Source organism: Coenobita brevimanus, chromosome 28 (genome assembly GCF_032717465.1).
Source record: "Coenobita brevimanus isolate Jiangsu-jjx chromosome 28, ASM3271746v2, whole genome shotgun sequence".
Taxonomy (NCBI): domain Eukaryota; kingdom Metazoa; phylum Arthropoda; class Malacostraca; order Decapoda; family Coenobitidae; genus Coenobita; species Coenobita brevimanus.
The window spans coordinates 37672954-37685345 of record NC_136981.1 but is presented as its reverse complement, the minus strand read 5'-3'; the positions used below and the strand labels follow the sequence as shown (position 1 = coordinate 37685345).

Here is a 12392-nt window from a genome sequence, read left to right as displayed (position 1 = left end):
AATGACAACCTCAGAGTCATGCGCTGCAACTATACACAGAGAGACACACCAAGGACCCCCATTCACTGTCAGACTTAGGACCAATTTCTCATCGTAAGTATGTTATTATTTTGTTGTTGTCGTTACTGAGATGGTCTCAGCACGTGGAGAGGATGGGGAGAGAGAGAGAGAGTCACATTTACCACACAGAGAGGCACACCAAGGAGCCTCATTCACTGACAGACTTAGGATCAATTTCTTATCATAGGTACGCTATTACTGTTTGTTGTTGTTGTTACTGAGGTGGTCTGGGCATGTGGAGAGGATGGGGATGACAGGTGCAGAAAGTGAGAAGTGTTAACATTAGGGGTGGGGCTGTGAGAGGCAGACTGAAAAAGACTTGGGACAAGGTCACTGAGTGTGACCTTGAGGATATGGGACTGAAGAGGAAGCGCCAGAGATTGAGCAGCATGGAAAGCCGCCATTAGGTGACCAAGGCGGATGCAGGTAAGTACGTCGCAGTGTTTATAAACAAAACAAAACATTATTTGAGTGACACGAGAAACTGATCCTGTGTCTGTGAATGCCAGCTCCACACAAGCCAAGAATCTGTGCTATACATAGAGTGGGATCAAGAACAATGTTATGATCTGTAAGGAAAACAAATCACTTAGGCAAAGGTGCTAAGGAGGCTTCAGTACCATCTATACAATAACTCCAAAAGCGCCAGACTCAAAAAACCGACACCATGATTATTTTTTTTCACCCATGGCACTTCTGAAATTCCTCCATATGACAAAATCTTAAAAATAATATGGACTCTGAAGGCTCCAAGTATTCAAAAATTCAAATTCTTTTCCCTGATCTCTCAATTTAAATTTTGATGCAATGGAGAAATATACCATAGCTTAGTATAATGCAAAAACAAGTGGCCACACACACACACACACACACACACACACACACACACACACACACACACACACACACCAGGGCAGTGGGGTTGTGATACATATTGAATGAGACACAATTACTGTTCAACTATTGAACCTATACATATATACGTGTGTGTGTGTGTGTGTGTGTGTGTGTGTGTGTGTGTGTGTGTGTGTGTGTGTGTGTGTGTGTGTGTGTGTGTGTGTGTACCTGAAAGAAACAGCATGTGTGTGCATACCTGAGAGAAACATGTGTCTGTCTAACCCTGAGAGAAACTGCGTATGTGTGTGTGTGTGTGTGTGTGTGTGTGTGTGTGTGTGTGTGTGTGTGTGTGTGTGTGTGTGTGTGTGTGTGTGTGTGTGTGTGTGTGTGTGTGTGTGCGCATACCTGAGAGAAACAAGGTATGTGCACTCCCGGCCGCCACCTGTACAACCCTCTCTGGGAGTGGCACCGGCTGGGGCTGGCGGTGGAGGGGCAGGTGGCTATCCGAGACGCCCAGCTTTCCGTGATCACTTTCCCCCCAGCTATAGGCCTCTCCCGTGGCTGTGAGATAACCATACATCATCATCATCATCATCATCAACATCATCGTCGTCGTCATCATCATCATTATCATCATCATCAACATTATCATCAACACTGTCATCACCATCATCATCATCATCAACATCATCATCAACATCATCATCAAGATTGTCATCACCATCATCATCATCATCATTGTCATCATTATCATTGAAGTTATCATCATCATTATCACCATCATCATCATCATCACCATCATCAACATCATCATCAACATCATCATCAACACCATCCTCATCCTCATCATTAAAATTGTCATCATCATCATCATCACCATCATCACAATCATCACCACCATCATTATTATTATCACAATTATCACCACCATCATCATCATCATTATTATTATCACAATCACCATCATCATCATCATCATCATCCGGACCTCCTTTCCCACCCTACGGCAGGGTAAGGAGTAGCAACGTCCAGACAGCCCAAGTTAGTCCAATCCAATGGGCCACACTTCCATTCACTCACCATTCAAGCCCCTGGAATCCTGGCTCTATCTGATACGCCAAAAACTTTCACCATGTTCTGTAGCTTCACATAAAAGTATCCGACTGAGTCAATACAAATATTAAAAACTGTCTTTCCGTGAACTTAAAGACAAAGGACCACCTCTTCCAGGATTATGGTGTCTGGCTATAGATAGATGAATAGATAGATAGACAGAATTTTCCAAGAACCACTATCATACACAAAACAGGAACAACTGTATTTGTAGAGGAAGCCTGTCATAACCAAGGGATCACATGACTGGAAACGTCAGAGGGTCTATCTATCTATCTATTGCCAGACGCCATAATCCCGTAAGGGGTGGCCATTTGACTTTGAGTTATTTGTTTTACAGGGAGGGGCACTAACCCTCCACCAACCCACTTGCTGACACGTAGGGAACACGTATGGTTTGGTTATATGGTTACCACCCAGCGCTGTAAATGGTTTCCTGGCTTACAGGAAACCATTTGGCTTGTCACTCAATGTAAAGCCACCTGAAACGGAAAGAAAAGCAATAAGAAGTGACTGGAAAGATAGGATAACATGAATCATATAAAACCGATGATCATGAGGCCATAGGGTGTGAATGGTACCTGTTACGGCCACACTATGGTAATATCCCGCGGCCAGGCTGATGACAGGGTGCGGCAGGGGCAGGAGAACGGGCGTGAGCTGCTCCGACACATCCACACCCAGCTGACCCTCCCTATTGCCCCCCCACACGTACACCTCACCCTCCTCTGAAATAATAATCATGGTAATAACAACAATAATAATAATAATAATAGCTGCACCACCAACACTAATAACAGTAATAACAACAACAATAATGATAATAATAATAATAACAACAATAATAATAATAAGAGTAGCAAAAATATATAAAAATAAAAATAATAATAATAATAATAATAATAATAATGCAGTAATAATATTAATAGCAATAAAAATATTAAGACACAGAGGCACATAACTACAAAGATGATGATGAAGTTAATACTGATGACAAGGATGATGATGATGATGATGATGATGATGATGATAATGATGAGGACAAATAATGATAATGATAATAACAATAACGATGATGCACACACAGTCCCATAGCTGTTACACTGACCAGTACCAAATCATCCCATCCACACCACCAATTCACCCCATCCACACCACCACATCACCCCATCCACACCACCACATCACCCCATCCACACCACCACATCATCCCATCCACACCACCACATCATCCCATCCACACCACCACATCACCCCATCCACACCACCACATCATCCCATCCACACCATCAAATCATCCCATCCACACCACCACATCACATCACCCCATCCACACCACCTTTCCTCCACCCCCATACCTGTCAACACGAGGGAGTGCGATGACCCAGCCGCCACAGCCACCGCAGGTCCATCCAGCTTAAGGGTCTGGGTGGGGAGGTAGCGGTCTTTTAGGTCACCGGTCCCCAGCTGCCCCTCCCCATTGTGTCCCCAGGTGAACACAGCGCCTGACCCTGTAGGTAAAGAACTATATCTATCTATTTATCTATCTACAGCCTGATCTATCTATCTGTCTACTGCCGGACGCCTTAATCCCATACAGGGTGGCCACAAACAAATCGCCTCCATGTCGCCCTGTCCCCTGCCATTTCACTGCCCTGCTCCCAGCTCACACCCGCCTCTCTCATATATCTCTCCACTCCACCCCTCCATCTCATCCTTGGCCTCCCCCTTCCCCTCCCCCCTGATGCCTAATAGTTATATCTATCTATTTATATACCTACAGCCTGATGTCTAATAATTATATCTATTTATTTATCTATCTATCTACAAACTGATGCCTAGTAATCTGATTCCTTCTTTCTTAAAAAAAATATAGGAGTAATAATAATAATCTATCAATTTATCTATCTACTGCCAGACACCTTAATATAATAATAATGAGAAGAGAGTGTATGTGAGTGAGGTGGAGGGGGGGGAGAGGGAGGGGGAGGCCGAGGATGAGATGGAGGGATGGGGTGGAGAGGTATGTGAGAGAGGGGGGTTTGAGTTGGGAGCAGGGCAGTGAAATGGCGAGGGACAGGGCGACGTGGAGACGATTTGTTTGTGGCCACCCCGAACGGGATTGAGGCGTCTGGCAATAGATAGATAGATAGATAGATATAATAATAATAATAATAATAATAATAATAATTTTTCAGAGTAATGTACCAAGGTCCACATTCTCACTGGGTACGTAATCTCCCTAACACCTCTTCCTTAGTGATTTATTTCTGGATATGGCTGGTTAATATCCTTTTGTATGTTATTTATGCAGGGTATGGTGATGGAAGGATTTATATAACACAGAAAAGGGTAATAAGGTGTACTAAGCAAAATAAATAGCTTAAGAAAAGGTGTTAGGGAGCCTCAGAACCGGCAAGAAAAAGGGCCTAAGACTGGAATTCTTGTCAGTTAAGGAAGACCCCTAACACCTTTTCCTAAGTGATTTATTTTGTTTATTACACCTTACTGTCCTCTTCTGTGTTAAATAAATCCTTCCAATATCGCCATCCTCTGCATAAGTAACATACAAAAAGATATTAACCAGTCTTATCCAAAAATAAGTCACTAAGGAAGAGGTGTTAGGGAGCTTCCTTAACAGATGAGAATAAGGGGCTAAGAGCAGTATTCTTGCTGGTAAGGGGCTAAGAGCAGTATTCTTGCTGGTTAAGCCCCCTAACACCTTTTCCTAAGTGATTTACTTTGTTTATTACACCTTACTGTCCTCTTCTGTGTTATATAAATCCTTCTTGTATCGCCATCCTCTGCATAAATAACATTCAAAAGGATATTAACCAGCCATATCCAAAAATAAGTCACTAAGGAAGAGGTGTTAGGGAGCTTCCTTAACCGATGACAATAAAGAGCTTAGATCAGTATTATGAAGTGCCCTAACATCTTTTCCTAAGTGATTTATTTTGCTTATTACACCTCACTGTCCTCCTCTGTGTTACATAAATCCTTCCCCTATCACCATACTCTGCATAAATAACATACAAAAGGATATTAACCAGCCATATCCCAAAATAAGTCAGTAAGGAAGAGGTGTTGGGGAGCGTCCTTAACTGATGACAACAAAAAGCCTAGATCAGTTTTATGAACAGCCCTAACACCTTTTCCTAAGTGATTTATTTTGTTTATTACACCTTACTGTCCTTTTCTGATACATAAACCCTTCCACCATCACCATCCACTGCATAAATAACATACAAAGGATATTGATCAATTATATCCCAAAATAAATCACTAAGGAAGCAGCCATATCCAAAAATGAATCACTAAGGGTGAGGTGTTAGGGAGCTTCCTCACCCACGTCTACCTACCACAAGCCACCAGGGTGTGTGAGCGTCCACAGGCTACTCGCACGGCTTTCTCAGGCTTTAGTGCTGAAATGAAAACAAAATCAGTCTCAGTGCTCAAAGGATGCGCGATAAAGAGGGTCCGTATCTAACTTTCTTTCCCTCGTGTTTTGTGGGTACGGCTCAGTCAGCAGTGTCTACCCTGTTATTTCCTACCCCCACGGCCACACCCCTGCCCACACCAGCAGACTGAGCCATTCACACAATACATAAGCTACCACAACCATGAGATACACTAACATTCAGAATAAACCAACATAAAAAATCTATCTGTCTACAGCTGGATGCTACACCCACACCACACCCACACCACACCCACAAAGCAATCACACATATAAATGAAGACATGCTGAGAAAGATAATAACATCATTCATCAGACCAACCCTGGAGTATGCATCAGTAGTCTGGAATCCTCATCTCAAAAAATACATAGATAAGATTGAAAAGGTACAAAGGGCAACTACAAGATGGGTACCAAGCTTAATGGATCTATGCTACGAAGATTAGAAAAACTGAATCTACCAACACACCAGGAGAGAAGGAAAAGAGGAGACATTATGCTATATAAATGCATCTCAGGGGAAGAGAAAATAGACATAAATGAATATATAACCTATGGGGAAGCATCAGCAAGAGGACACTGCAAAAAACTGCATAAAAAGAGGCAGTAAAGATGTAAGGAAATTCAGCTTCCCAAATAAGGCAATTGATCAGTGGAATGCACTACCGAATGAAATAGTGTGTGCCAAAACAATTCACAAATTTAAGGATATGTATGATAAATATGGTTTAAGACACGGGACAGTACGAGCTTGACTCATTCCTGTAAAGATACAATTAGGTAAGAACACACACACACACACACACACACACACATATACACACACACACATGCAGTCTCTCTCATGTATAGACACACATTTTGTCTCTCTCTCTCTCTCTCACACACACACACACACACACACACACACACACACACACACACACACACACACACACACACACATGCAGTCTCTCTCAGGTATAGACACACATATTGTCTCTCTCTCTCTCACACACACACACACACACACACACACACACACACACACACACACACACACACACACCTTTGACACAGGATGGCTTGGTGACGGGTTTGGTGGAGCCGAGACCCAGCTGACCCATGTCATTGTTGCCGATCATAAAGACACGGCCCGTCTCTGAAACAAGGCAGGAATGTAGTAGTAGTAGTAGTAGTAGTAGTAGTAGTAGTAGTAGTAGTAGTAGTAGTAGTAGTAGTAGTAGTAGTAGTAGTAGTAGCAGTTGTTGTGGTAGTAGTGGTGGTGGTAGTAGTATTAGTAGTAGTAGTAGTAGTAATGGCGGTATTATTATTATTATTATTATTACCGGTATTATTGTTGTTATTATTATTATTATTAGTAGTAGTAGTAGTAGTAGTAGCAGTAGTAGTAGAAGCAGCAGCAGTAGTAGTAGTAGTAGGAGCAGCAGCAGTAATAGTAGTAGTAATAGTAGTAGTAATAGTAGTAGTAGTAGTAGTAGTTGCACCCCCAGGCTCCTCTAAATGTGAAGCCAGTGGACAGCATGCCAAAACTATCCTTCTTCCACAATCCACCAATTTGCTTAGAGAGACAGAGAGAAGACTGTGGGATGCTGCTTACCTCGGCAGCCCCACTTCCTGGCCATATCAGCACCACCACATGAAGGCTTCCCTCTACCTAAAGCCAGATGCCATAATCCCATGAGGGGTGGCCGTTTGAGTTAGTTGTTTTACGGGGAGGGGCACTAACCCTCCGCCAACCCACTTGCTGACACATTGGGTATAATCTATCTATCTATCTATTGCCAGACGCCATAATCCCATAAGGGGAGGTCATTTGACTTTGAGTTACTTGTTTCATGGGAAGGGGCACTAACCCTCCACCAACCCACTTGTTGACATGTAGGGAACACGTATGGTTTGGTTATATGGTTACCACCCAGCACTGTAAATGGTTTCTTGGCTTACAGGAAACCATTTGGCTTGTCAACTCAATGTAAAGCCACCTGTGAAGGAAAGAAAAGCAATAAGAAGTGACAGGAAAGATGGGAGAAATAGGATGAGAGGTGGGAAGGCACAGAAAAAGAATGATAAAGGCTAAGGATGAAGCAGGCAGCACTACATCAAGTGAGTGGATGATGGTTGCCACCACCTACCACAAGTTGGGTATAATAATAAATAATATTCAGGTATAAACATAACAGATCCAAAACGAGTGGATTTCTGTCAGGAAACGGGGGCCAGTGTGACTAGGTGGAAGGCCAGAGTGACAAGGAGGATAGTGAGGGAGCTGAGGGACATCTATATAACCAGGCAGCTCCATCACCCAGCTCTATCAGTGTCACCACATGCAGGCACCCATCTCCCGGACTCGTATCAGTGGTTAAGGAAGCTCCCTGACGCCCCTTCCTTACTGATTTATTACTAGATATGGCTGGCTTATATCACTGTGTATATTAGCTTATTTATGTGAGGCCTGGGGGGGCTAGGTTTATGATGGATGAGTTGAGAGGAAGGATGGGACTGGAGTGAACTGGTGTTGTGATGAGGAGAGGTAGACTGAGATGGTTTGGGCATATGGAGAGGATAGAGGATGACAACTGTGTGCAGAGAGAGAGAAGTGTGAACATTGGGGGTTGGGTTGTGAGAGGCAGACTGATAATGACCTGAGATAAGGTAACAGAGTGTGACCTCAGGGATAAGGGACTGAACACGGAGGCTGCCAGAGATCGAGCAGCATGGAGAGCTGCCATTTGGTAACCAAGGCCGACACATGCAAGGATTTTGAAGCCTTTATAAACAAAACAAAACGACGGTGATGTTAGAATGATTTTAAGTAACACAGAAGATGACAATAGGGTATAATAAGCAAAATAAATCACTTAGGAAGAGGTGTTAGGGAGCTTCTTTAACCGACAAGGATATGGGTCAACGACACAGGAATAAAAAATACTGTACTTCACCTACCTGTAGCAACTGCCGTGTGTTCGTCACCACACGCTATTTCCACAATCATGTCATTCTTGATCCAGAATTTTGAGGGCGCGTTATCAGCAAATCTGTTCTTTCCGAAGGTGAACACAGCCCCAGTACCTGCAGCACAAGACCCAACACAGCCATTACAAGTCTGATATTCACCCACACTATACAGCATATACACTGATGTGGTTTGGCCATGTGGAAGGGATGGAGAGTGAGAGACTAATGTGGAGAGTATATGTGAGTGAGGTGGAGAGGGGGAAAGGGAGGGGGAAACACAGGATGAGATGGGAGGATGGAGTGGAGAGGTACTGTACAGTATATGAGAGAGGGGATGTGAACTGGGGGAAGGGTAGTAAAATGGTAGGGGACAAGGCGACATGGAGGCCATTTGTTTGTGGCCACCCCTTACAGGATTAAGGCATCTGGAAATAGATAGAAAAATAGACAGATTATTAGTTACATATGGTACACTGCCAATCATAATGGATAAAATGCACAATCATGTTTTCAATGTTGTTTTTGTTGCTGTTGTCCTAGGGTCATGTGTAGTGTGAACCCAGTGGACTGCAGGGTTTTGCCACCCCTCTCAAAAAGCATTTGGTGCTGGAGAGGGGGGCATTCATGCGGTGGCACTGATATAACTGGCCGGCTCCACTGCTTGGTTATATAAATACAGTATTCCTTAACTCCCCTTCTCCGACAGTCCACCAGCTCCCTTTGGGGGACTGAAAAACGGAGTTGAGGGACACAGTAGACTCTCAAAGATCCTTCATGGCGATATTCAGCCCAACGCAATATCCGGTGCTGCTGGCTCGGATCTATTAAAGCAATATCCAGTGCTGAGGCGTACCAACTGGCTCATAATCTGTGGCCAACCAGTGCTGTATTACTGTACTATATGTGGAGTCACATCGAGAGACAGACTGACAAATGAGAATGTGAAGGAGCACTGTGGTGTGGATGTGGATGTGATAGGAAGCATTAGGAGAAACACACTGAGGTGGTTTGGCCATGTGGAGAGGATAGAGAGTGAGAGACTAATGAGGAGAGTGTATGTGAGGTGGAGGGAGAGAGAGGGAGGGGAAGGCCAAGGATGAGATGGAGGGATGGAGTGGAGAGGTATATAAGAGAAGGGAGTGTGAATTGGGAGCAGGGCAGTGAAATGGCGGGGAACAGGGCGATGTGGAGGCGATTTGTTTGTGACCACCCCGAACAGGATTGAGGCGTCTGGCAATAGACAGATAGATAGATTTAGAGTTTACAGTATTTGCATAACCAACCAGTACAGCTGTTCAGTTATATCAGTGCCACCACATGAAGGCATCCCTGGACCACACCCACAGACCAGGCACTTGTATAACCGTGTCTGGTATTATTTCGGAAACACACCCAACTAATGTAGAGTGAAATTCATATGTTCGCCATTTAATCAAATTTTTCTTCTATATACATCTGTCGCAAATGCACTTTTTAGTACTACATAGGTAAGGACTGGGAGTGGGGGTTGTTCAGCTCGTAGCTCGGTCAGATCTCAAACCTACGTCCAGACTAGCTTAAATTAGGGTGGGCTAGGTTAGGTTACGTTAGATTAAATTAGGTTAGGTTAAGTTAAAATTAAATTAGGTTGGGTTAGGTTAAGTAAGATTAAATTAGGTTGAGTTAGGTTAGGTTGTTAGATTAAATTAGGTTGGGTTAGGTTGTTAGATTAAATTAGGTTGGGTTAGGTTGTTAGATTAAATTAGGTTGGGTTAGGTTGTTAGATTAAATTAGGTTACGTTAGGTTAAGTTAGATACAATGAAAGACGGAGATAGGAGCTGGAGACCCCCCTCCACCATCTCCTTTTTTATGTGCAAAGAAAAGCACTTGCAGCGAATGCTTAGGCTATACAAGAGAAAAATGCTTAGAACTGCTTAAATTCAGCAAGGAACATATTAATTTTAGTGTCTGTTAGCTGGGTGTACAGTAAAACCTCGACATAACGGACTTCAATAGACCGGAATTGCTTCTATCGGAATCGAGGAGCCAACTGGACTAATTTCATATATACTGGAAAAAGGCCAATAAAGCCAGAAGCAGTCCAGACTGCCTGACCACTTCAGCTATGTTAACCACAATAACGTAAATAAATGACATGTTTATCAGTGAAGAGTACAATATTATTATACCGTTTATATTATACCATTTGATTACGGTAGTGAATATAATACAGTACTGTACTGCAATGGCAGTGAAAAGAGTTTATAAACCATTGGTGTGATCCGATCTCATGTCTGATATATCAGCAAAAGTCCAGGCTAGCAGGGAGAAGTCTAGATGTTGCTTACGGTATATCGGAATTTCACTTTTTTCGGAAAGGCTTGGGTCCCAATTAGTCCGTTATTGTGAGGTTTTACTAAATCTCCAAAAATTTACCCTGTGTCTTTGGTTGTCTAATTTCTTCGTTTTTTTATGGACATTTGGTAAACTCACCCATACTTTATATTTCAAAGGATTATATCTTTCTGTGTAACTATGACACTAGGCCAGTACTGGATGTCCCTTTACCCCCACAAAATTTAAAAAGTTAACATATTTATTACCACTGCTGAGTCAGTCCCTGTACGAAGTAACAACATTATATGGGTATTTTTGTATCATTTATAAACTAATTTGCTTGCATACTTTGGCCTTGGTCACCTAATGGCAGTTCTTCATGCTGCTTAGTCTCTGGCAGCTTCCTTATTCAGGCCCTTATCTCTGAGGTCACAGTCTTTTACACTGTCCCTGGTCTTTTTCAGTCAGCCTCTATAAAAACAAAAAGGAAAAAAAAAAGGAAAAAAAGAATATGCTTCAGTTATACATCTGGCTAAGCTTACTCCTTTGTACTTCAAATTTGGTTAGGATCTGCATTACTCTCAAGACAACACTGGCTGATACAACCTAATTCATTGGGGTAGTGCTGTTGTATAAAAAAGAAAGAAAGAAAAAAAGGCATGACCCCTAACAATGTAACATCCAACTTCTGATACCACTGCTTGCAACATAACAAACTTTCATAAAACTAAAAACAGTAGATATATAATAATTAACAGAAGCCACACCTGGAATTCACGTATTTTAAAGTGTTTTCCGTTTATATCTCATCATTTGCTGACACTTCATCAATCACACTTCCCTCGCCAATTAACTCCTTCCCCTCATTAGCGACGGAGGTGTTTGCAAACCAGCAAATTGGATATAGAATCATTCAAACTACCTGAAATCCTGTTACGGCTTCTGCTAAAAATTATTCCGATAGCAATATTTCTTCATTACTCCATAATACTTGGTTATTATATCTGTCCATCGCTTCCGGGAACCTTGCACACGTTGCTTGGTTTGCAACACAATCAACGTGCTCGGTTCATTCACCTTTGGCGTATTTTTAGTTCTTTGGCAATCAATTTCCCGTATCTCAATGGCACAACACAATACTATGGCTGTGCATCCTATCCACGGCATTTCCTCATGGCTAGTAGCATAATAATTAAATTTACTGTTAAAGCTCAGCGTTCATGATGCAGTTAAGGTACTAAAAAAAAAAGTTACCATACAGCCAATGACATATACAAATAATCTAATCTACTACAATATATGCCCACGATACACGTCCGCTGCTTAATATATTCAGCATACTCTCAGGACAAATAATTTAAACCTCACTTGGGATATCAAAATCGTCGTCCACTGTCATTTCCACACAAACAATGCGGTCAGTCACCCCCTCACACTGATGCCAGATTCCCAAGTGAGCCACGCGCCCAGGCAGCCCAGTTCCAGGCAAAAGTAGCCCCAATATAGCCAACTTCACTCACGGATTGTGTTCTGCTATTTTCCATAATAATTCCAGACGCCTAGGACGGATCAGTAAGTGGAAAGAAAACACAAAACATATACTCGGATAAAGGAAAATTAACCTGAACTATTTAGGTGATATATGTG

The 12392-nt window shown here is 42.5% G+C and overlaps 1 protein-coding gene across 1 annotated transcript in view; it reads right to left on the bottom strand.

The window, feature by feature from the left end:
- The window catches only part of LOC145394783 (X-linked retinitis pigmentosa GTPase regulator-like), a 23337-nt gene extending 11157 nt beyond the window's left edge, over window positions 1–12180 (bottom strand). Inside the window, exons 1-7 of the mRNA XM_080268562.1 lie at window positions 12114–12180; window positions 8417–8542; window positions 6519–6611; window positions 5373–5435; window positions 3369–3521; window positions 2592–2738; window positions 1303–1458 (exon numbers count right to left, since the gene is read on the bottom strand). Of these exons, the coding sequence (XP_080124688.1) occupies window positions 1303–1458; window positions 2592–2738; window positions 3369–3521; window positions 5373–5435; window positions 6519–6611; window positions 8417–8542; window positions 12114–12144 (769 nt within the window). The 5' untranslated portion in view covers window positions 12145–12180. The remainder of the gene's footprint in view (window positions 1–1302; window positions 1459–2591; window positions 2739–3368; window positions 3522–5372; window positions 5436–6518; window positions 6612–8416; window positions 8543–12113) is intronic.
- Window positions 12181–12392: the final 212 nt, after the last annotated feature.